This window comes from Paroedura picta, chromosome 5 (genome assembly GCF_049243985.1).
Source record: "Paroedura picta isolate Pp20150507F chromosome 5, Ppicta_v3.0, whole genome shotgun sequence".
Lineage (NCBI taxonomy): Eukaryota > Metazoa > Chordata > Lepidosauria > Squamata > Gekkonidae > Paroedura > Paroedura picta.
Window position 1 is genome coordinate 28797821 of NC_135373.1, and position 26471 is coordinate 28824291.

The 26471-nt window shown below is 45.0% G+C and overlaps 1 protein-coding gene across 2 annotated transcripts; it reads right to left on the reverse strand.

Annotated features, from left to right (window-relative positions):
- Nucleotides 1-630: 630 nt before the first annotated feature.
- GAPDHS (glyceraldehyde-3-phosphate dehydrogenase, spermatogenic) lies at nucleotides 631-20473 on the reverse strand. 2 transcript variants are annotated; one of them, XM_077336939.1, is made up of 12 exons: nucleotides 20316-20460; nucleotides 13517-13625; nucleotides 11578-11757; nucleotides 9925-10021; nucleotides 9155-9261; nucleotides 6806-6896; nucleotides 6267-6385; nucleotides 5392-5473; nucleotides 3551-3702; nucleotides 2884-3046; nucleotides 1769-1866; nucleotides 631-1062 (listed from the first exon to the last, which is right to left on the reverse strand). In XM_077336939.1, the coding sequence occupies exons 2-12, from the start codon at nucleotides 13582-13584 to the stop codon at nucleotides 987-989; spliced, it is 1233 nt and encodes a 410-aa protein (XP_077193054.1). In that variant the 5' UTR covers nucleotides 13585-13625; nucleotides 20316-20460; the 3' UTR covers nucleotides 631-986. The 2 variants fall into 2 exon arrangements, with proteins under 2 accessions (XP_077193054.1, XP_077193055.1); XM_077336940.1 differs by lacking the exon at nucleotides 13517-13625 and having other exon boundaries at nucleotides 20316-20473.
- Between the last annotated feature and the right edge of the window lie 5998 nt (nucleotides 20474-26471).

Here is a 26471-nt window from a genome sequence, read left to right on the forward strand (position 1 = left end):
TAGCTGTTGGGTGGGTTACAAGATTTACAGCAAAGAGACAGCAACATACACGCATCTTTCTGCAGGCAATTCTCTGTAGGAAAATTGGGATAACAACAAGATAGATCAAGCCACGCCTCCAAATGCAGACCAAAAATTCATCTAGTCCAGCATTCTGTTTCGGCTGCTTCTGGAAGCTCACAGGCTGAGTCTGACGGCAAACCAACCTCCCTGATGCATACTGGGAACTATTTCTGTGTACCACGCATATACTGCCTGATTACACATTGTCTTTTGGAGTACAACTCTTTTCTAGGAGCTATCCCCTGTTGAAAGACATGCAAGGTGTGTGTGTGTTTTTAAAAGACAGTTGTTTCAAAGACTTGTGTAAGAAATAAGGCATGATGCCATTCTGTCCAGGCCATGCTCAAGCTACCTCCAATCAAGCCAGCAGCAGCTGCCCATCTCCGATTTATTTCCTGCCTCCTTCTGAACTAGTCTTGGCTCTTTCGTACCTGGACCAGCAAGAAGGCACCATCTGAATGGCGGGCAGAAAAGGGGACAGGCCCAGACGCTGGTGCGAGTGGTGGAGGGAACTTCAGCAGCAGCATTCGGGCTGAGCAGGGTGGGGAGTGAGCCAATACGCCAGGGTTCACGTAAACTTCAGTGGTTTTATTTTAACACTTGCAAGATCTTGAGGAGACTACAGCCACACAAACCAATGCTTAACCCCAGAGGGCAGACTCTCCTTCTCCTCCTCCTCTTGGGGGAATTTGGTGCATATGTCTTTCACTACAGTTTAGAGGCTTGTACAAGCTGCTCTGGTAAGCAGGACTCACATTCACATGTACGTACACAAAGCTTTACAGTGACACAAAGAGAAAGGTGCAGTTGTTCTGGGTTCTGTGGTTGAAACGTCGAACTGGCCGGGAGATCAAACCTATGGACTAAAAGGGGTGTTGAGGCCACTCTGTCGGACAGCCTGGGACAGAGACGGTGGGCAGCGCTCAGTTGTGCTCCCTGCTGTACATATGCTTCAGGAGATCTGCTACACGGCAGCTGTAGCCATATTCATTATCATACCTGAGGGACAAAAGCAAGAAACAGTAAAGCCATTTGCGTACGTCCCAAAAGGCTAAATTCTGCAAATCTGTCATTCCTGACAGCATCCAAAAGGGGAGGAAATTAACAGCAGTCCTCCCGGATCGGACCAGGGTTCCATCTAGTCCAGAATCTTGTTTTACAAACAGCTGTCCTGGACAGCCAATATATATATGGCATAAAGAGGGCATGGCCTTCCCATGATTTAATCCCTCCTTGGGTCAAGTAGCATTTCCTTTTGCCTGTTCGGTAACTAGGACCCATTAATTGCATTGGGAGCCCCTGAATTACAGCATTATGGGAAAGGGAGAACAAATTCCCTGAATCTATCCCATGCATAATTCGATAAACCTGCATCATCCCTGCCCCCTGCTTCCCTCCCTCCCTCCCTCCCTCCCCCCCCCCCCCCCGGGTCATCTTTTTTTGCTAAACTATGAAGTCCCAGACTCTTTAGTCTTTCCTCATAGAACAGATGCTCCGAACACCTTGGGGATCTGGATCAGCCCACTGGAATCCTGACCTTGAACCATACAAATGTCTAGTGACATTAATCCCCTTGCATGTGGCTACCTTCTGGATGCTTATTTGATGAATCAGGCACGCACTGCACACTCATTACAGTGTGGAAGAACAGGATCCAGAAAGCACCAGATGGATACCCACCCCCAGCCCTCCCACAAGAACTTACCAAGAGATGAGCTTCACAAAGTTATCATTAAGGGAGATCCCAGCTCCAGCATCGAAGATAGAGGAACGATGGTCACCAATGAAATCAGTCGAAACAACCTGCTCAAAAGCAAAGGGGTGAGATTTTGTGACATTTGAAGGAAGCTGATTAAGGGCCCCAAACTGAGAATTGGGTAGACCGGTTTGCCAGAGACTTTGCACAGCCTCAAAGAAGAAGAGTTGTTTTTTCTTTACCCGAAGGAGTCTCAAAGCAGCTTACATTCACCTTCCCTTTCCTCTCCCCACAGTAGGCACCCTGTGAGGGAGGTGGGACTGAGAGAGCCCTGATATTACTGCTCAGTCAGGACAGCTTTATCAGTGCTGTGGGTGACTGGCTGCATGTGGGGGAGTGCAGAATCAAATCCAGCTTACCAGATTAGAAGTCCACACTCCCAACCACTACACCAAGCTGGCTCTAACCTAGTGAGCTCTCTAAGCCAGGGGTAGTCAAACTGCGGCCAGATGTCCATGGACTACAATTCCCAGGAGCTCCTGGGAATTGTAGTCCATGGACATCTGGAGGGCCGCAGTTTGACTACCCCTGCTCTAAGCAATCGCTAACAGGATTTATATGGCAAAAAGCAGTTTAAAGTTCCTTCAATTGAGGGTGAAGGGGGGGGGGGTAGACTAGGTATCTAACTTTAAGATATCTAACTTTAAAATATTTATACATAAGAAAAGACGCCATCTATTCAAATGCAGTTTGATGAAGGACGTACTATGCGAGCTACAACAAAGATGAAACTTCCCAACTTTGAAGCAAAGGGCATGCCTTTTAGAAAAAGTCAGGCCAACAGCAGCCAGATAAATCTGATAACAGAGTTGCCAACTCCAGCTTGGGAAATTCCTGGATATTTGGGAGTGGCTCCTGGGGAAAGTTAAGTTTGGAGAGGGAACGCAGCAGGGATGTGACGCTATCGAGTCCGCCCCCCAATTTCTCCAGGGGAACCGATCTCTGCAGACTGGAGAGAAGTTATAATTCCTAAAGAAATTCACCCATCAGGCTGACCTGGTAACGTCATTCCATAGCATGTCATACCTGGGAGGATCTCCTCAAGATGCCCGGGTGCTGCTTACCTCATCTTCTGTGTATCCCAGGATCCCAGCCATGGGGCCTTTTGATGCCTTCTTGACAGCTTCTTTGATCTGGGCATAGGTGGCTGGCCTGGCAAGGCGGCAGGTCAGGTCAACCACTGAAACATCACACACCGGCACACGGAACGCCATTCCAGTGAGTTTCCTACGGAGGAATCCAGTAAACGCGATGTAAGGATATAAGCAGAAAGGATTGCTGGGAGCCATTGACAAATCTCTTTTCAGACACTTGGAGCACCAACAAAGTGGCAAGCAACACCGACACCCGGGAGAACTCTACCGCACACCTGGACATCAGGCCCTTAGTACTGCAAGCATCCTAATACTCTCAGGCATTTCTCTGAAGGCACAAGCAAGTTACTTGTTTTGATTGGATTAGCTTTCTTGAGTGATTGGCTCTTTTAAGAAAGGCAGGATGGTTTGGAAGGAAATGCCCTGATAGGCAGACTCGGCAATAGACTCCGCAAGCAGAGTCCTTGGTAGTGAAGTGCTTCTTACTCTGCTCCATGGCCACACTGAAGCGCTATGGACCATTAGCAATATGTGGCTTCCGGCGAGGGGCCTCTTCCAGGGGCTACATAGTGAGGAATACCACAGAGGCACAATGCTTTTCCAACCTGGGTACCCAAGGAGGAAGTATGGCCCATACCCATTCAACTCAGGGATGACCTTGCCCACAGCTTTTGCAGCACCAGTGGAAGCTGGAATGATGTTCTGGTGGGCGCCCCTGCCGTCACGCCAAGCTTTAGCAGAGGGACCATCCACGGTCTTCTGAGTAGCAGTGTAGGCATGAACGGTGGTCTGCAAGCAAGAGGAGACAGCTTGTAGTAGAACAAGAAACAGGAGACGTTTTCAAAACTGACTTCTGTCAGTGAGGTTTTTGAAGCCTGTGACCTGTTAGAAAACCTCCCAGAAGATTTGAGCCAGGCTGGACATCGTATATGAAGAAGAAAAATTGAAAACAGGGAATCTGTTCCACTATATATATCTGGTAAGGCCTTGGAGGAGGAGCTGGTCTCATGGCTTAAATGCCAATCAGCGCTTAACACCCAGTCAGGGCAGCTGCCCGCCCCTGACTGCCTCCTCCTCCAACTGGCTTGCCTGTCTGTCCAGCAGCCAGCCAATCACTGGCCCCCACCTGACCACCCCCCTCCTCCTTCCACTTCCCTCTGAGGCTTGGAGGCTGCAGTTCCCTTGCCGGTGAGTTCCCTGACACTTGCCTGCAGCCTTTCCAAGTCCTGGAGCAAGGGGGAGGCCGCCCACAGAGTTCTTCCACTCCACCTCCCTAATCTAGCACCTGCTGTATTCCTGAATGCAACAGGCTTGGCCCCTAGTAGAATTATACAGTTTATCCAGAACCTGTTTTGGTGGCTATTGTTTGGTTCATACTTTATATTATTTGGAAGAATCACGCTTCCCTACAAGGGGGTCTCAAGTTGTAAACATTTAAAAGAATAACAAAATATAAATAAAATAAGGAGAATTATCACACCAAACTTTAGCAGAGGGACCATCCACAATCTTCTAAGGAGCAGTGTAGGCATGAATGGTGGTCTGCAAGCAAGAGGAGCCAGCTTGTAGTAGAACAAGAAACAGGAAACAATTTCAAAACCTACTTCTGGCACTGAGTAATCTTTCTGCACAGATTTGCCATGAACGAGTGACAGTCTCTTTACAGATATGAGTTTTAGGATAACGTGAGCAGCACTTGTTTAGCAGCAGTCCAGAAGACCGAGCTGCACGCTCAGCTGATTTAACTCTCTGGTCCCAAGTTTAAGGTAAAGGTATTTAAGAGCTCAAGTAGTAACTCTTTGCTAAAGGGATCTATGCAGGTTACTGGATTAGTCAACAAATCACCTGTCAGCCGTAATACAAGCAAATGAAATAATTTTCAAGCTGGCGATGGCAAATGAACGGTCTATTCCCCTATAAACAATTCCTCAAACTTCCAAAACATCAAAATGAATTCCTAGGTATTTTTTTCGTTTTCGGTAACTTCATCAGTGATGTAAACACGTAGCTATGGGGTCACTACTAAAGAGCATTTACACTTGGTGATGCTAAGATTTGTAGACCTCTGTATAGTGGATACTATAGAAACATCGGCAGATTAAACCACATACATATTCCCATAGGATCAAGATTAGATCCGTCTGAAATATGACAGGAATGCATTTAAAGAGGACTTATTTTTAAAGGTTAAGGAGTATTTACATCACTGACGAAGATACTGAAGATGGAAAAAATACCTAGGAATTTGTTTTGATGTTTTGGAAGTTTGAGGAATTGTTTATAGGGGAATAAACTGTGCATTTGCCATTGCCAGCTTGAAAATTATTTCATTTGCTTGGGTTACTGGATTAGGGCAGGAAAAAGGTCACTGAAAGCAGTTTCTTCTAGACCGGGGAATGAAGGAAGAGCTTGCCCAAAAGGAGAGGGATCTGTTCATAGTCACAAGTTCTGATCTTACATGGAAGGTGTTGGTCTTACCATGAGGCCCTCGACAATGCCAAAGTTGTCATGAATGACTTTGGCCAATGGTGCCAAGCAGTTGGTGGTGCAGGAGGCATTGCTAGGAGGCAAGCAGAAGACAAAACTGACTCGTCACCCAACCAACGTTCAAAACCTCTATTTTATCGCCTTTACTAAACTGCGAAAAGGAGTGGGAGGGGCTTGTGCCCATCATCAGAACAGCAAAACCAGCTCAACCACAGAAAGAAGTCGGAATTTCTACATTATTGGGATTTCTCCAGTTATAGTGGAAGACTTTATGTTAACCAAAGGGGGAGAAGAACACTTCTCTCTAGTAACCAGAGGACCTTACGCTGCATGTACTACCAGCTGTCACGTCTCTAAGTCATGTGAGAAGGCTCTAACAATCTCACTACCTCTATGAATCAGGGAGGCCTGTACCTCATTTGTGGAGTACTGAAATTATCCCAATGACATAGAGTCCTGGATTTGACACATTTCCAGGCATCAAATCATCAGAACATCAGGGGAGACGTTTGTACAATTCTCCAAAAGCAGATGAGCCAACATGCCCCTCAAAGGGTTAAAGGAGTTCTGTGCCACTCACATAGTACCCAGCTTGCTGGGGGGTAAAATGGTAATGACTGGGGAAGGGAATGGCAAACCACCCTGTATTGAGTCTGCCAAGAAAACGCTAGAGGGCTTCGCCCCAAGGGTCAGACATGAATTGGTGCTTGCACAAACTCTTGACTGTTTACCGACTAAGATGCCGGCAACCCAGCACACAGGAAGCCAATCCAGCAGACTGCCAGAGTTCCGTTTCCTTTTCCTGCCTCTCGCTGAATCCCTTGACCTTGAAGTGATTATTACAAAGCAGAATTACTTCCTCTCACCTCACAATAGTCATGCTCGAGGGGTCATACTTCTCATGATTGACTCCCATCACAAACATAGGTGCATCAGGGGATGGAGCGCTCACCACTACTCGCTTGGCCCCACCATGGATATGAGCCTGTAGAAAGAGAGCAGGGTTTAGGGAGTCAATCATGATGCAGAATGCAAAATGAATGATGGGGGCTAAGGCAGAAATATCCCCGCCCCCCGGCAGACAAAAAGGAGCTGGAGAGGAGATGCCGCTCCTCCAACTCAAAGCAAGAGTGGACCAAGCAGAAGGAAGGAGATTTTTGCACGTAAAAGCTAGTTTCTGAATTCAGACTTTGTTTGAGCTCCTGTTGTGTGTGTATGGGGGGGGGAGGTGTGCCCAAAATACAGAGCGATGCATAGAGATGGCAAAGTAATAAGAAGGCTGTTTCTTATACGCTCCTGAGATTTGTGCCAATGGATCCGGAAGCAAAGCATTTACTGCGGAGCCCACCACAGCTTCATAAAGACACTCAAATTGCTGACATTTCTGGGTAAGCCATAAACTTACCGAAGCTTTATCAACGGAGAGGAAGACGCCGGTTGATTCTACGACGTACAGAGCTCCTGCCTCACCCCAAGGGATTTCATTGGGTTTCATGCTGTACAACATAAAAATGCACATCATTACCCACAGGCGGGTCACTTGGCCACTGCTTGGATCCAGAAGACTGACCATGTACCCATGCACCATAACTTGACATTGCAAAGAGGAAAAAACACCACCCTTGACCAACCTGTGCATTCACTGCCTTCATCTTCACAGCCTGCATAACTGGCTCTATGATCTTCCTGACTTAGAATTACAAAGCAACAATCGTCACTGAATAAATGTTGCTGCTTTCTGCACTAGTGGGGTTCTCTGTAGTCCCGACAGAATATCGCTATGAGACTACAAAGAATATTGCTGAGACTACTTCCAACAAAGCTGGAAGCAGGCTCTGCAATCCACATGTGGCAGTCACCCAAATTGTTTCTACCTGTTTCCTCTGTAACTGCACCTAGTACCATGCCCCAACATCTTGCATATCTCCCTGGCCCTGTCAAGTGACAAGGAAGCATCAGGATGCAGGTTAAGAGTTAATGTCACATAACTGCGAAAGTACAGCACAATATAATATAAGGGAAAAAAGATTCTATACCATTGGCATGTAAACACCAACGTAATAAACTATAATATCAAAAGGTCCGTTACCAGAACCTTTTCTTCTTCAACCCATGCAGTGCTAATGTCTCTCCACAACCGTGTTATTTTCTTCCAGCATAAGCTGAAAGCTTTCAGCCCTATGACATTCCGCTGAGTTGGTGAGCCATAATTAAGCCCTTATCTTGGGCTGGTATGAGCGCAGTAATCCGACTGCAGAGAAATTAGGGGCCAAAGAAGAGCTATGTAAACATACTGATTGAAAATCAGCCCAAAGCCAGTGGCAAGTTATGCTGAAAGGAAATAACACCACTGTGGAGAAACATTCACACTGCATGGGTTGAAGAATAATAGATTCTGGCAATGAACCTTTTGATATTACAGCTTATTGTGTTGATGTTTACATGCCAATAGTACATGTTAAGATTTACTAACATTTCTGGCTAGAAGCTATGTGTATAATATACTTCTAGCCTAGGACAAGATGTTATAGCCAAGGGATATGTCAGTGAGGAGGACTCATGCAGCTGGGAGACTGAATAGTTGCTCTCTCATGCACACTACCAAGGACCCAATGCTGGAGTCTTTGATTCACAATACCAAGTACTCTTAGCAGGCCAACTGCAGCCAGGCAAAGTAATATTTGCCTTTCCAGCCTCATCAGGGCTGCTATGAACTATCCTCCAAAGATTAAGGAACATGGCCATGCCCAAAGGTGAGGGGGGTGCATGAAGAGGAAGGACAGCAGCATGTGGGAGCTGATGGGCATAATCTTGAATCCCACACCATCCCCAAACCCCAACCCACAAGACAATGTCTAAAAATTTCTTGCTAGAACAGTTTGGGTATGGCCATATTGATTAAACCGCAGGGCCTGCAAAATGGAGCTCTTCCGCCCAGTCTACGGTTGGGGCCGGCGTGGCAAGGAAGATCTGATGACTCCCCCCCCCCAATGTTAAGAGCATAAGCACCCACCATGTGATCTGCACTCCCTCCTCTCACTCCTGTATTAGATTTTTGAGGGGCTAGTGGGTTATTGACCGCCATGGTTTTTAATTGTTTTAGCAGTCTGTTCTGTATTGATGAATGTCCGGATGGGTTTTAATGGGGTTTTTAATGGACTGTTATAACCCACCACAAGCCAGTTATGAGAGTAACAAATAAAAGCTGTTGTGAAGAGGCTGAAAGGCTGACTTTGTAACCAACAGCACTAGGAAGACTAAGACAACATACAGGATTAGATTTGCCTCCAAAGGATTCATTGGGGACTTGCAGAAATGCCAAAAGCTATCCTAAGGATAAGAGGTGGTTTTACATTTTTAATCTCTTCCGGGAAGATATGAGCAGCATACATCATTCCTCTTCAAATTTCTTCCCTTGTAGGAATTTGAACCTGGATATTCCCCAACTTTGATCCAATCGTCTACCTACCTGTCCTCTGCTTCATTCTAACACTATTGCTGAATGGGTGTGAGTATTTTAAATACTCACAAGAGAACAGGACCTACTTGTCAGTGGAGAACTCTGTAAATATGTAAATAGATACATGTAACTCAAAGGAACACATATTCATTTTTGGTGCAGGTTTCTGGGGGCGGTTTTGTGCTCAATTTAAAATCAATGACACAACTGAAGGTTAAATCATTCCAGACACAGAACAACTCAAAGGGGAGCAATGCTGAGAGTCAGGACAGCATCTCTCAGATGGCCACTTACCACTGAAATACAGAGATCTTATGCCCATTCACAATTAGCTTGCCACCTTCAGCATGAACTTCACCTTTGAAGCGCCCATGAGTAGAGTCATACTTGAACATGTAAACCTAAGGAAACAAACAGGAGCTAGCTAAAACCACATTAAGCGGGACAGATGGTATCGCTTCTGTATTCTCTGGCTAGCGCTCAAAGTTCTGTACAGTCCTTTCTTGTGAACGGATGGTGCTAGTCAGTCCACTCACACACACACATACATACACACAAGGGATGCTATATTTATGTATGACAAGTGCCCTGGATGCCACACTGCATGGGGAGGGACCATGTGACATGACATGGGATGAAATTAATTCAAAAGAAATTGCATCTAAACATCTGGAAGAAGTTCCTGACAGTTAGAGCAGTTTCTCAGTGGAACAGGCTTCCCCGGGAGGTGGTGGGTTCTCCATCTTTGGAAATTTTTAAACAGAGGCTAGATAGCCATCTGAAGGAGAGGCTGATTCTGTGAAGGCAAAGGGGTGGCAGGTTACAGTAGATGAGCGATTGGGATGTGAGTGTCCTGCATAGTGCAGGAGGTTGGACTAGATGACCCATGAGGTCCCTTCCAACTCTATTATTCTATTATTCTATTATTCTACTCTTGCACATGAAGCAGGACAGGATACAAATCAAATGCACAAATACCACTTCATCTTTGGTTTGTCACTCACAAAATTAAACAAGTTTGCTCAGAAGCTCCAGAGTCCAGCCATCCCGCAACTAAGTCTTACCATATAGTTGAGGTCGATGAAAGGGTCATTGACAGCCACAACCTTGATCCCTTTCTCTACGCAGGCTCGGAGGACCAAGCGTCCAATGCGTCCAAAGCTGCAAAAGGAAGAAGCAAATCTGTTGCCATAGGAAGGCCCTCAGGTCCTTCTAGATGGAACAAGAACAGATGGAACCAGAACAGGCTTTCTCCACATGGCAATGAAGGCTACCTTAGCTAAAAGGCCCATTTCAACCAAGCTGAAGCCACCTTAACAGACAATGCAGGAGAGACCCCAAATGTTGCATCAAATGCAACACCCTTTTACTGATCAAAACAATTTTAACAGTGCATGCAAGAAATAGCATGCTAGAAGTTCCAGAAAATCCTGGGACAGCACAATGCAAAACAATTCACAAGGTTACTTAGCCAAATTATTTGGGACTGTGATCTGTACTACTTTGTGTAGTTTGCTGTAAGCGGGATTCTATTGCATAGTCTTGCATCCTTTAATATGTCGTGTTAACACTTATGCTTCGCTTCAACTCTGGGTTTTGCTTTGTGTTCATTTCTGGTTGGTCTCCCAACTCAAATCCTGTTTCACTGCTTCCTTAATGTCCGTCCGGTTGACTGTATTGAATTGCTTTGTGTAATCTGCCTTGAGTCCCAGTTAGAAAGGTGGACTACAAATAATGTAAATAGATCAATATTTCTATTCAAAGAGAGGACAGGTAACTTTGCCAAAAAACAGCTTGATTGTTCTTCCCTGAAATGTGCAGCCACATCAATTGTGGAATGTGTTAAGGCCCTAAAACAGGGGTAGTCAACCTGTGGTCCTCCAGATGTTCATGGACTACAATTCCCATGAGCCCCTGCCAGCAAATTATGGCAGGGGCTCATGAGAATTGTAGTCCATGCGCATCTGGAGGACCACAGGTTGATTACCCCTGCCCTAAAAGACTGCCCTTAAATAACCTTTAAGGCCTTACGCAGTTCAGAAACTGCATATCTTGGGGCCCACCTCTCTGAGTATACCCCCCAAAGAGTGCTCTTCTCAGCTGATACCAACCTGTTGGAGATCCCCAGGCCCAAAGAAGTGGGTCTGGCTTCGACCAGAGCCAGGGATTTCTTGGCCCTGGCTCCGGCCTGGTGGAATGAGTTGCCAGTGGAGATCCAGCCCCGCTCAGAACTGTCAAAATGGCACTCTTCCACCAGGCATAAGGCTGAGGCCAAGGCTCTCATTAAAATCTGATTTGGGTTTTATTTATCTGATTCCACTTGTTCCCCAGAGGATGTTTGTCTTTTATCAACTGTTCTAAATGTAATAAGTTTTCTCTTTTATATACTGACTTTTAATTTAGATTTAAATCTAAATCCTTAGATTGCCATTAGAGAGGAGCAGCCTAAAAATATAATCAATTCATTAAGTAAATAATAGAACAGGCCCTTTGCACTGGTAGGGGAGCTACAGCAGACATGTAGCGCTTCCTCAGCAGACGTTCCGATGCCAGAAGCGTTCCCAAAGGTGGAGAATGAGAAAGCCGTAGACACAAAGACAAAATAAAGAAGTTACTCATTTGATTCTCTCCAACTTCGTCAATAAGAACCCCTTCCTCACTTTGAAGATCAGCCGTTACATCACTGAGGCATACCCAGCCCCAGCAAAAGTTCTCACCCATTGATTCCAACTGCTAGTTCAGCCATTCGCTTGGGAGGGGGCGGCGGTGGAGGAGGCGGCGGTGGTGCGTCCGGCTCTGGCTCTGGCTCTGGCTGTGCTTCTGCCTCAGGCTCTGCTTGTGGGGAAGCTACTGGCTCCGGAGAGATCTTTGGAGGAGAACCTTCGCTGATCTCAAGTCTGGAAAAGGGAAGTAGGAGTAAGAATGCTAGCAGGAGAAGATACCCTCCAGCAGATTTTGCTGCCCTCGGGTTAAATCAGGAGACTTTCGACATACAACCTACCAGGTTACCTCTGCAAGACCATAATGCTTCCTCCATGTCCATTTTGTTGAAAAAGCCACCACTGCATGTCATCATGCTATTTCGGTAAAACACACACACAATATCATTTGTATGAGCTGAGCATGTTGCTGATAAACTATGGGGCATGTTTATAGGGCAGATACCCCATTGTCATTAAACTGGAAAAGAGCCTAAGTCTGAAGTGAACAAATGAGCATTTCAGCCAGGGATAACAGACCATTCCCTTTATCGGGAACTTTTGAGTTACACAATTATATTAAAGAACTAGGAGGCCAGTGACTTAATCCTAGTGGTATTTGAGATACCACTGATTAGACTGCACCTTTGCCAAGAAAGTATCCCCAAGGTAATAGCCCTAAATTTAACAGACATAATACATAGGACTGGACTACAAATAGCTCTGAGTGTAAGGGGGATTATTTCTGAATGAAAGTGAAGAATACGGCCATCAGTCACTTTTAGATTGATCATGAATGATCAAGCTATTTGTTTTGCTTCTGTCTCCTGGAAAGCCTTTCAAGATCAGGGGCTGTGATGTATTGCACAGTAATCAAGGAACGGATTCTGAGGCAAATAGGTGAGCATGCTGTGTCATTTGGTTCTGGACCAAATGGACTGGACATTTTGATGCTTACTTCTGGACCAAAGCAGCTGTAAACCAAAACAGTTGGATTTGCCTAATACGCCTCAGCCTAGGCTAACAGTGGCTTTATTTTCAGTTGCTTTGCATCAACAACCTCAATACAAAAAGCCCTTGATCTATAGAAGACAGAAACAGTTTGGAATATTTTCCAATTTTGTTAAACTATATGTTTGTCTTTTAATTTAGATTTCATAATATTTCAGTGCTTGTTTGGGAGAGGTTCCTTTGGATTCCTTTTCAATGTATACAACAGTGTCCTGTGTTCACCTTGGCATCTACTATTATGTTCCCTGATGCCCACTTACTTCTTCTCCAAAGAAAAGAACTGGCCTTCACTCTATTTATGTAGAAGTTGCTTTTGAACAACCCAGGAGACATTACATTTGTGCCTGCAGAGAACACCCATGTGGAAAGAGCTGTTTCCATCACAGGCTTGGAATGTTCCAATATTTCATGGAACTTCCCCATGTTCTATGATAGGATCTAGCCTATGTGGCAGCCATTTTGTTGTGCCAACTGCCTGCTGTCAACATTCTAAAAGTGCTCACAGCTTCAAAAAGGTGAAAAATCTAAGATATAGAACTTTCTGGGGGATTCAAGGCATATTCCATTTTAGAATAATAAAATCATAGAATTGGAAGGGGCCATACAGGCCATCTAGTCCAACCCCATGGTGAATGATCAGCCTAAAGCATCCAGGAGAAGAATCTGTCCAGCCACTGCTTAAAGATTGCCAGTGAGGGGGAGCTCACCACTTCCTTAAGCAGTCATTTCCACTGCTGATCTTCTGCTCTTAAGACATGCCCATTCTTTTATAAAACCTCTGAACACATGGAATACGAATATCAGTTACTGTGAACTGGAATGCTCACTGACACTCTTGGAGTATGTGGCTATAATTCAAAAGATGTCTTACTAGCAGTAGTATCAGTTAATGGAGAAAGTTGCTACATTTAAATCAAATCAGAAAACCTTCAAGAAATTTGCTTACCTGAAAACTTTGACACTAACTGATGTGCCTGCCTGATCCATTATTTCGGAGTTACTGCGCTGCATCATTTTGCTGGCTGACCTATCTACTCTTTCTCTACCTAGAAATACTGAAAGAGGATTTCAAGACACTTAAAACATGAGTAACAAACAACTAAACTGGCTGTAGGCATTCAAAGAGATTCCTCCCCTCCAACCATTTCTGCCTTTTTGGGCTCCCTTTCAAGGCTGGTTCTTGCATTACACTCCACGGATGAAATCCTGGTGTTCATCAGGAATCAGTCAGAAAAAGAGGCTCAACCACCAGCTCGGGAAGCGCACCTGGTAATTGGTTTAGTCACAAGATGGCCACTAGGAAACTTCACAGTTCTTGCACTAGAAACAACCGTAACATCCAAAAAGAGAACTAGTTCCCCTCATACAGGTAACACATTGCTTCCTTGGAAAATGATGGAAAATGCAAACTGAAGCCCCCCCCCCCCACAGTCCACAGAGAAGTTAAGTTTTATAGCCATCAAATTTGAAAGCTGTTATGCCAATCGGATGCCAAGATGGCTGTCCTGGACAGTACAGAATGTGTACAGAAATGTAGGTCAGAATCATTTGCTCAAAATTAGCAACCATGAATAAATGCCACTGTAGACATAATACTGGAGAAGTTGGGCAGTTTTAAAGTTGTGACTTAATGTTTTTGACATAATTTCTCCTAGGAATTGTGAGAGTATACACACTAGAGAGAAAGATTACACATCTGCAAAACAATCCATTAAAAAAATCAAATTCTGAATTCACCTGATTGGCTGTGCAAGTCAAATCAAAAGCTAAAGCATCTCCTATCACAGTGTGATGACGCTGTAACTGCTAATCTGTTATAAAACTATCAAGTAGTACAAGTGATGTCAAAGAGAGATACTGTGTAACTGAGGTTTCCCCAGTGATTTTTTGGGGCAGTTACAATCTGTGAGAAAAGACCTCCGACCAACCAAATCCAGGGCAGACAATACAGTTTGGAATGTTCTATATCAACAGAAGTCCTAGGAAAGTGTTTTTCCAATCTGAGCCCACTGAACTCACAGTTCATAGAGTTTCAGTGCCTTTGGTTCTTGTATTTAAATTTAAAAGATGTGAAAAATCTGAAAATATAGCATGGTACAAGGCCTATTATGCACAGCCGCTGAAACGGCAGCAGGGAGAATGTGGAGGAGGAAGAAGTGAAGCAAACCGCTTATGCACAGGACGGAACGTAACGACGGCAAAACCCAGAGCATCCGATTATACACACAGCTACTCCGGAGCTGCTTCTGGTTGCACCCTGGTCCCGGGAAGCTCCACTTTATTCCGCATCTCACTAACGCAGCTTTTTTGGCAGCATACGTTGACTCTGCGCCCGGTTGCCACCAGCAGTGTGCATAATTGGTGATTTTAGCTGCCACTGTTCCACCCCGAATGCGGACCTTCCACTCCGTGCATAATGGGCCCAAGTGTTACCCCCTAAAAATAATTCACACACACACACTTATTCGAATACAACATGACCCATACTTGATTCCATTTTTCCTTATCAAATTTCTATTTAAGAATTTGTTGCTATTAGGACATGAAATTAATATGGAGTACTTTAGAAGTCAAAGTATACTCTGATTAGGACATCAGAACATTTATGGGCTGATACTTCCCCAGAAAAGCTTCATCATTTCAAAAGAAAGATCATAGCAGGTCTCAATATTTATGAGATCTTTGGTTTCCAAATATATAAAAATTATGAGATCTTATTTTTGTCTCAAGCAAACCTTTATAGAGAACATATATCTGAACATAAGATCATAATGGCATTGGCCAAGCTGAAGCTATTGTATCATTGAGTAGTATGGCTCATGGTATAACTGGACAAGAAGGAAATTTTTGACTCTTTCTGTAGGCTGACTTACAACCAATAAAGGTGGATTTCCACAATGAAAGCCTGCAGCTATGTCATTAATGTAATAACCGCAAAAAGAAAATCAAGCAAAAGTGATTCTGTAGTCTAGAGCTTTGTTGCAAAATGCATTTGTTAATCTTACTCATCATTACTGGGTAGGGGTAGTGATTGGCTGTAGGGACATAGTCTAAAATTACAGAGTCTGGAAACATTATCAGCCCACTTTGTTAATCTTCAAATGAACAATAATCTAATCAGCACTGTTGGCAAGGTTCCCCACTCCCACTACAGCACCTCCATTAAGAGCCAGCCTTGCAGCCCACTGAAAACTCTCACTGGAAATTTGCCAATTTGAACAGTGTCCTTATAGAAGCATTTAATTTAGGGATCACCAATCCAATCACCATTTCTAGGCCTTTTGGGTTTAGGCTTAACTTCTGGGCTTCAACAGCCTGAGCATGTAGTCTCCTGGTCTTAAAGTAATGGCAGTTTTGCCCTGGATGACATGGTAAAATACTAGAGTAGCTAAACTATTAATTGAGACACAACTCTAAACTAAGTTAGGCCCTTCAGACTCTTGCTTAAGATTGCACCACAGCGATTCCATTTATGCCTCAAGGCACATGTACATTGCTTAGTGGCTACTGCATAACAGAACAGGAAGGGAAGACAGCATCAAAATTTAAATTCTTACATAATCATCTGTTTTTGTGTGTTAGTGAGCCACCTCCCATGCATTTAGCAGGATAATTGTAACTTTGTTACATTCTGCTGACTCACACATGTGACATCTAAAACAGAGACTTAAAAAATCTATGAGATATCTATTTGTACTCTCGTAGACTATTTATAAGTCCTAACTACAGCCTACTGTATGCTACAAGTAGCAAGATGTTCTTAATGTATATGCTACCTGAGCATCTTCAGAATTCTAGATTATCAGGCACTTTGCCCTCCTCAGTCAACGGCCTGAGCATAATTAGTTTTCCATTTAAACTACAGCTACTTTTAGAAACACAGTTCCCAGCAATGTAAAAAAATTCCTCTAACCACTGAGGTCAAACTTCGGAGCAGAGATGTCTCTATTCCTGAGCATGCTAGGACTTATGAGTAACTGGGAAAAGTTTAATATGAAAGGGGAAATATTATCTAGATTCAGTTTTCCTCTTGATAACTTGATACCCCTGCTTTGATTTCTACTCTGATGATTTCTGTATTCTGTAAACTGACTTGACCTTCAACGAGAAAGGCGGTTTAGTGGTTCCAAATTGTCATATATCCCCAACCTCTGACATTTCACAATTTTGACCTTGGGCAAGATCACTTCAATGCCACACACCAGTTCATCTGTAAAAACATGATTACCTGGTGGCCTTCCAAAATGCAGAGGACAATGTGAAGTGTCAATTGGGAAGGTGTAGGCATATGACTTCTAAGTCAGATCTTGAATTCCAAGGCATCATATGGAAGCCTTTCCATTTACCTGCCTGTCCAAAGCAAACCGTAACTCCTTCTGAGAGAGCAGAATGCCAGACGCACTGCAGCATACAACTCTATCAGCCACCAAATGGTGTTATTATGGGACCACCAAATAGTTATTATTATGTATTCCCAAAGGGACGAATCTCAGGAACCCCACTTCCTGCTTCTGAAACCATTCGTTATATATAATCAAGGTAGCCATTTTGCCCACTTGAGCAATCCCAGAGTGACCCCAACAGGAATTTAGTAAAATAATCCTCCCATTTATTTTGCACTTAAAAACAGATCTGTCTCTTAGCAGAGTCATAGAGGTCTTATGACAAGATCATTTCATTTTAGCAGTCACACTCGCAGCATTTTCACCGGTTTATTAGAAAGATGCAAACTCAAAGCATCAAAGTAGAAGCCATTTTATTTCGTCACAGCCAGCTCACCTCTGCAGTACCTTGGACACATGTACATATCTCTGTGTACAGAATCACTGTTCTCAGGCCACTGGCAGCTCCCTCAAGGTTTTGTTACCTTTTACGCATTAGCACATTTTCACAACAATTTACATTCTCCATAAGGTCTGTAATCTGTGCCCTTCTTGCAACAGCATATACTTTAAGGAACCTGATACTGCAGAAACAGATAGGGTTGATTTCCCGTATCTGGGAAATTATATCAATATATATGCAGAATATATGCAATATATATGCAGAATCTCAATCTATGTATTAAGAGTCTTGCAATTCCCAGAATGTTCCACTTATGCCAGACAGACAGCCCCAGGAGACTGCCGAGGCAAATGTTCATCTCAACCTGATTTGACATTCGCTGCATTAAATTGCATCTGTTGCCTCATTTCCATTAGCCCCCAATCAGGACAGAAAGACTAGACAGATTCAGGACTGTGGCCATCCCAGACACTGCAGTGACATTCAGTGGCCAGGAGCAAAGCGCCAAACCACACAAGATTATATTGGACAACGCAACCCAGCCCAAAGCAGCCATGGCACGTAGGCGCTGTCTTGGAACGCTGTACAGTCCTTGTATCCTGGTGCAGCGGCTGTGTGACCTTGGGAGACAATCAGAGGCACAAGAGACGCCTCTAGCGTTCTGGTGCTACAAGTAGTTAAGTGCACCTAAGTTCACTGATTTCCGAGAGTTTAGGTCACCTAATTCTGCGTAAGATCAAGCAATAAGCTTGTCGATTTCTAGCCATAGCATCTACTATACAGTGAAGGCAGTAACATTTCAGATATGGAGTTCTAGCTGGCGCATTTGCTACTTTCTTCCCCTAATTATTCTGGTTCTGGCTTCCATATAGCCTAGGCAGGAAGTCTGCTGTATTTCAATTTTAACCCGACTTGTATTTTCTCTTGCTCGCTTCTTGCAGAACACAATGGAGAGAGAGAAAGATAACAGCTTGCTACAGTGCATCAGGGCAGTGGAGGCTTGCAGAACATTTCAGAAGTAAATTTTTGTGAAGATGGGACATAACCGTGTATTCTTAGCCTAGAATGTACTCCTTCTGGAGGAAAAAAAAACACCGTATTTTATATAGAAGTAAGAACCAGGTTAATCCTCTTCTTAATAGCTTTGTCACTGGTGGAGAAGTAGATTTTAAATTCCGGCAGTCCAGAAGAGAGAATCTCGATTCCCTTTCACCAGCTGGTCTCTGGAACGTGCCTACTTGCACGCAGAAGATTACCATGATCACTAATCTCGCCAAAGCAACAGCCATAGAAGCGCAACAGATCTGTGCAACCAGCAAGTGATACGGGACTCGATATTAGGCAACAAGGGTCTGGATTCTTTATCCACATGAGAGGTGCCCCAAAATTAAAATAAACAGCCATTGAGTCGGTATACAAACAAGCCTCATTTCTCACCTGAAATTGCCACTGCTGCAGAGGGCAGTAATTTTTCTCCCCCAAATTGATTTGCGGGAAGCTCTGATTAGTGTTCCTCAGCCACCCACCCCCACCCCTACCCCTACCCCCACAGAAGCAGCCAAACAGGCTAAGCCTTTAGATGCTGTGAGAGAAACGCAGCATCTGCTCTCTCGCAGCAGCCCCCTGTAACAAACGATGACGAAGGGATGCGACTGTGTTCCTGTTGCGTAAGAGGCAGACAGGCACTGCCCATCTACAACTCTCCGTCCTATAAGATGGGATTGTCCAAAACTGGGTCTCCAGTCATTTTCCCTGACGCAGTTCCGTTGCTGGAGAACTCCACAGCCCAGTGACGACCCCCCTCCCCCCCAAAAAAGGCACCAGAAGAATCTGCATCATTCTCTCCCCCTTCTCTTGCCTCTGGTGCAAGGGGGTTGAATGAGAGGAGGCTTTCTCATATTCCCAATGTTTTCCTCAGGGCATCCGTCCTATGAAGGTTAATGGAACCTTTCTCTTCCCCAAAACTGCTGCGTTCTTCCAGAAAAAGTCAGAGACTATCAAACCCATACCTGACACTATTCCCCCAGCAATTACCACTCCCAATCCACAAAGACTTCCCACCACACACACTTCCTCAGTAATCACCTACACTCTCTTCCATTTAGGTATCACAAACCACCTTAATGCCTAACCTGTAGCACCTTAAATTATCCACATCTAGAGGCCTCTATTTTTAACCTCTGGGATTTTTTTCCCCTAGGTAAAACTTGGGTGGAGAGGAGGCAGTGCCGCAGAGAAACATATCAAGCTGCTCATCGTAAGACCGCAATGGTCTGTTGTGGAAGACGACTTGAGCGCTCTGCATCCTCCCCAGTCAAAAACGAAAAATCCACCGCATCCACCCCAGACAGCACAAAAGTGGTCAGGGTGCTGGACCACAGCTAAGAGAAGCGGGGTTCAATTCCCTACTTGTGGTAGCACTGACTGGATGACCTTGGATGGGCCAGACGGGCAGCCTAGCCCGTTTAACAGGGCAGCCGTCAGGCCAAAAACGGAAAAAGAAGAGACCAAGCGTCTGCTGGTCAAGGAAGGAGCAAGGGGAGCAGAAGAGAAATGCCTACCTGTCAGGGTTGTTTTGAGGCCTAAACAGAGGAAAGGACAAGTATGCACACCCTATGCCGATTTCAAGGAGAGAGAGAGAAGGATGAAGGGAGCACTGAGCACCCCAGGCATTTCTCTTGCTGCTCCATCCCCCAATGAAGGGATTCTTTTGCAAATAAGCCAACCCACCATTTTGCAGCCCGAGAGCCCGCTGTGGACTGCATCAGGGGTGGCCAGACGGAGGGTCTCCAGCTGGCAAGGGACCAGCTAGCCACCAACTGGACCACCACCACCCTCCCCGTTTTAATGGTCCGCCCCTCAGGAGACAGACGCCCTGCCAGACCTCCCCCCTACCTCAGCCGCCCCTTTGCACACCTGCCCCTCCCGCCCGCCCGCAAGCGGCCGCACCCTCGCCTCACCTACGAGTCCGACCCAGAGACCCTCCAAGCGTCCAACGGGGAGAGCAACGGCTGGGCGGCCGCTTATATACGTCCCTCGGCTGCTAGGCAACGCCCAGCCCTCTCCGCCCTCTCGGCGCTCCTGGTTGGACACGCCCCCGCTCCTCCCGAACGCGCAACGCAACGAGCCCCCCCCCCCCGCAAGGTGGCCGCAGCAGCACGCACGCGCGGAGCCCCCGCTAACGCTGCCTTCCCCTCAAGAGCGGCGCGACACGCTCTCCATGCTTAACGGCCGCAGCGCGCGGAGTTAGCTAGCTAGCGCTTGCGCATGCGCCTTGTTCTCTCAGAGCATCCCTGCAGCTGATGCACCTGCTGTTCAAGAACAGAGACGGGAAGAGGGAGAGAGGGTGGAAAAAGGAATATTCGCAAAGGGTTCTGGGCATTGTGGTCTTCGTTGCCCTCCCTTAGTGGCCTCATCAGAGACCCTTTTCACATTTCTAGCAGTATTTAACAAGTTGTAGGCAAGCAACATTCTGGCGCCCTCCTAGGGTTGCCCAATTCGGGTTGGGAAATTACTGGGGATTTGGGAGGCGGAGCCTGGAGAATTTTGAGAGAGGAGTGAGCTCAGCAAGGTCACCCTTAACAGTGGCCATTTTCGTCAAAGTAAATTACTCCAGTTGTCTAGAGTGCAGTTGTAATTCAGGAAGCTCACCAGGTGCCAGCTGTACATGGGCACGCCCAGCTTGTGCCAGCAGGTACCTAAGGCCAAATGCATGGAATGACATGTGGCACCAATGTCAAGAACCACCAGTCCATCTATAGGGTCGTTCCTAACTAGTCCTTGGAAGGGTCACCTCCAAAGACTAGGGTCATGACACAGGGGCAGGCAATGGCAAACTACCTCTGAAGGCCTCCTGCCTGGCAGCCATGCCATATGAAAAATATATAGTCCATCTTCGTTGGAAACCAAAAAAGATGATCAGAAAGACGGGGGATGGAGAATTGATTGCTTGAAGAAAACTTGCCATTTTACCCATGCAGGTTCTGGGGGCACCATTACTTTTCTCTAAACATTAGTGGCCAAATAGAGGCAAGACACCTTCAGAGGTAGCTAATGTTTAAACTTGCTCAGAATCATTTGTGATATCTGGAACATTTTTAGGTATGTGGTAGGGATGCCTTCTTTTAAAAGGATGTATCTTGGGGAAGATGCCGTTAAAAAAACTGGTGAAAACATCCTTTTTTATGGTTGGAATGTTAGGAATGGCTAATAGCAATTATCACTAGCTTAAATATTTAAAATGAGCTTTGTTGTCTTGATCAGTTGCTTGAAGTAGTCAGCCTGAAAATATGCCCTCTTTTTTGCTTTTCAAAATATACCCTGGCATATGGTTATGTTTCTCCCACTGAAATCAAGTGCTTTAACTTAAACTGTATTTTGGCTCTTGCCTTTTGAGCAACTTAGATACTTACTTGTATAGATATAAGGGCAGGAGTGACTTGTTCAAAATACATGAAGGCACTTTTTCCATGGGGGATAGTCCTGTTAGTCCAGTGGATCTCAACCTTTCTAATGCCGTGACCCTTTAATACAATCCCTCATGCTGTGGTGACCCCCCAACCATAAAATTATGCAAGTGTTCTTTCACAGAAAGTAAGCCGAAACTGACCAATGGCATGAAGATCCATTGTTCATGATGGTATATAAATTGTTTTTCCCCCCCGGGGATTCTCAGTTCAGTTCTGCCTCTTGTCCCAACATGCCGGTCTCACTCTTTTCCACTGCTCCAGACAGACGAACACTCCAGCCAGTTGCACACTCTCATCCTAACCTACCTCGCAAGATTGTTGACAGGATAAAACAGAGGACAATGATGTAATCCACTTTGGGTCCCCCATTAAAGAAAAATGCAGGATGTAAATAAATACATAAACATATCCCAAACTATTTTTGTTACTTGGCAAAGAATTATTCTTGTTTTTACAATGCATGGAGATCAAACAAGTCAGTCAAAGACATGCCTAGAGAAGATATAAAGATCACACTAGAAAAGAAACACTAGAAACTAAGATCACACTAGAAAAGAAACAAAGGAGCGGATAAATTCTAGTTACAAAAATAAGAATATTGCAAAGAGAGAGAGAGGCCCAAGTAGTGAAGCTCTTACATGCAAGAGAGATGAGGACAGGCTAAGGTAAAGGGGGAGAGGGCAAATCTTGATGGATGATGGGGTCCATTCAGAACAAATGGGCACTACAAGAAATTTCCCAGGCTACCTTGCGTCTTCATGTTGCTGGGTAACAGAGGTTTTTTTCTTTCACCCCTCACCTACCTGAAAGGGGCTGTCTGTGAGAGCGAGGCCTGCACCAGAGCTGACGTCAGCTCGAGAGATGAGCCAGCAGAATCGAGCCGTTAATAATTCAGAAGGCAGGAACAGAGGGAGGGGAGAGAAGGAAAAGCAACTATATTGTTCACCCCCTAAAGTCTTTGACAAGGCCTGGCCTCAAGGAGAAGCCTGTTTCGACAGTTCCAACATTCAGCGTGGAAGCCACAGTCCTGGGTTACTCGCCTACTCCTTTCCAAAAATGAAAGGGGTTCCCCATTATGTGAATTGACAAATGCAAAGGTCACATTCAATAGGAGGCATAAACTAGTTTCTAAATCTGTAGCATAGATTCTGCAGAACATGTGCAGCCCACTCTGATGGTGCTTAGGGCTGCCACCTCCACCCTGAGGAATTCCTGGAGATTTATTATTATTTATTTATATTTATATACCACTGCTCTCAAATGTCTCACAGTGGTTTACAAAAATTCATAAGTACAATAAAATCCCATAAGACCCCATTAAAACATAATTAAAACACAATATCACGATGTTTCCTTGTTTCATTTATATGTCATCCTTAACTCAGGCAGCTCTTAGGGTTTAAAATAAACCTATCCATATAATATAATCAAAAAAATATGAAATTCCAATAACATTACAGCAATAATAATTTGATTATTATTTTATTTTGCTAGCACACCCTTCCCATGAAGCTCAGAGGGGGATCAAATAAATTACATCATAAATAGGTTAAAAGCACATGTTGATTTAAATTAAAACAATTCAAATCTTTTTACCATATATCTTCCTGATTCAATTTCAGTCTCTGAGGGGTTTCATTTTTAGGTGGATGGATTTTCTTTCTATGTTCCTGGCAGATGCTTCCGCAGGAAGGCCAGCCCATTTGGTGTTATAGGTGTTGTGTTCCCAGCCTTACCCCCAGCTTGGTGGAATAGCAGTTTTACAGGCCCTGCAGATCTGATTTAGGTTCCGCAGGGCCCTAATTTCAGTTGGTAGAGCCTTCTACCAGGCATGGGCCAGGGTCAAAAAGGCCCTGGACCTGGTTGAGGCCCGTCTCACTTCTTTGGGGCCAGGGACCCTAAGCAAATTTTGGTCCATTGACTGTAGTGCTCTTTAGGGCAGAGCTGGGGACAAAATATCTTGTGGTGTAAATAAATAAGTGGTGTAAATAAGTAAAAGTGCTCATCTTATAACACTGTATAAAATCATTAAATGCCAACAATGCCCTTCCATTCTCTAAATCGGGCAAACAAGTCAAACCCTGTGGCAAAGAATAAACAGACACAAATCTGATATCAAGAATTACAAGACTGAGAAACCTTTAGGAAAATACCTCAATCTTCTAGGACGTTCAATGGGTAACCTCAAAGTAGCTGTTTTATTGAAAGGAACAGACCAGAAAGAGAAACTGCTGAAGGGCAACACTCAGAATAAATAACACAGACCCCCTTCGGACTTAACAGGGATATTGGTTTCTTATTTCACTACATATGCTAATCCCCATTCAGTCCTTACATCTGTATTCTCATCAAGAAGGTTTGTGACAGAGGAGACTTAACACTGTACAACCAATTACCTGACTTTAAAGAAAGGATGCTGTTAGTTACCTCAATGTTTAAGAGGAGATGGACAGGCCCAGTGAATTACTCAGTGTTCCACAATTAAAGAAGGTACATTTACACATCAATCTATAATTTTGGTATATTTAATTGCTTTGTTGTTTCCCCCCAGAATTAAACCCAAACAAATGGTGACCATATAAACTATGTTTGTTTTTCCTTTTTGGTCCTTTCATCAGTTAAACATCTTTATCATGTTGTACGCTGATTTGCTGATCACCCTCTCCCTGTATGTATGGTTTGGTAATTTCTATTTCAGTGTCTCTAGATGGGTCCAAATCAATGTGTCTGAAGAAGTGTGCATGTACATGAAAGCTTATACCCTGAATAAAACTTGGTTGGTCTGCTCTGGGTCCCATGGGGCTGGTGGTCCCATGGGGCCTTTACTCCTTCTCCTACCCACCCCCTGGCCTCATGAGACACCACCTCCAAACTCCAAGGAACATTCCTAACCCAGGGGTCACCAACCTCCATGTGCAGCCTGGAGACCTCCTGGAATTGGAGTTCATCTGCAGATCAGCTTCCCAGGGGGAAATGGTTGTTTTGGTGAGGGAATTTTGCTATGACAGCTCATCTCCAGACAACAGATATCAGTCCCCCTGGAAAAAAAGGGCTGCTTGGGAGGGGGACTCTGCAGCCTTGTGCCCCACAGAGGTCCAGGGATGCCAGCGTCCAGGGTGGACCCAGGCATCTCCCAGAAGGGCAGCTCTTCATCAGACTGCAGAGATCAATTCTCCCGGAGAAAAGGGCTGCTTGGGAGGTGGGACTGCAGTCTTCTGCCCCACAGAGGTCCAGGGATGCTAGCCTCCAGGGGAGTGCCAGGGACTAGCTGTGAGCTACAGAGCATAGCCTAAGGGCGGGGTGATTAGTTGCTGGATCCCTATCCAGAGATGATGCTCGAGTCTGCAGCCTGCTTCCACTCCGCTGCTTCAATAGCCCCCGCGTTGATAACACTGTGTGCAGTGAAGAAGACAGATGCTTCCTATGCATGTTTTGGCATGCATATGACCCACATTTTTCTGAGCTCCAATCCACACTAAGCAGCTAACTCAGCCCTTTTCAGCCTAGGGGAACGGTTGGAATTCTGACACAGGATTGTGGGCACCATCACAAAATAACTACCATAAAATGGCCACTGGATGAATTGAGCCAGCCACAAAATGGCTGCCGCAGTTTACCTTCCTTCATACGGGTGAATGATCTTGTGCTGGGGTGGCAGCTGTTTCCAGCACAACCTTAAAAAAGAATCCATGCGACTGATCAAATCTCCAGCGTCCAATCAGAAGTCGCACCATGTTGGGGGACCAGTGCTTTAGGGCGCTTCACAATAAGAACCGACCCTTCCTTCAGAGTTAATCGGCTACTCAACTTGGTATCTCATAATCAGTGGTCTTTCTAGAAGCAAGGATGAAGAAACAGACTTCATCTTTGCCAAGAAAAAACACAGCAATCTCAATTTGTTTCCCCACAAATTGTTTTTCTTCATTTGGAGCCACACATTTGATTTTCAATGGCACCTTTTCTATCAGTCTTTCACAGGCTCACTTATAAAATATTAAGCTGCCTTTAACCCTAATCCTAAAACTGACAGCTGCTCTTCAGAAGAGAAAGAAGAGCTTGTTGTTCTTCTGCTTTTCACTAGCCAAAGGAGTCTCAAAGCGGCTTCCAATCACCTTCCCTTCCTCTCACAACAGACACCCTGTGAGGTAGGTGAGGCTGAGAGAGCTCTGAAAGAACTGTGACTGGCCTAAGGTCTCCCAGCTAGCTGCATGTGGAGGAGAACCAGGGAATGAAAAGCAGTTCTCCAGATCAGAGACCACTGCTATTTAACCACAACACCAAGCTGGCTCTTTCCCAATGCCAGCTCCCTCAGAAAAACTGGGGAATGACCTACGGATCTTCCATATGTCGATGCTCTTTCACCGAACCAGACCCCCTCCTCTCAGTCTCCTTCTGCAGGCAAACCAACCTACTAAGGAACAAAGCTGCTGTTTGAAGGAGAAACTATCGAGCACTGTTCAGCAAAATAAGCAAATCAGTGTTTATTTTCATGCGCTTTGCAAAAAATTGCCCCCGAGGGCTGAGCAGCTGGTTTCCAAAACATGGGTTTTGGGGGTAAACTGGGGGGTTTATCAGTGAAGGACATCTTTGCCTTGACATCATCCAAGAACATCTATAAGCAGACGTGGCAGCTCTGCTCCAATTTCT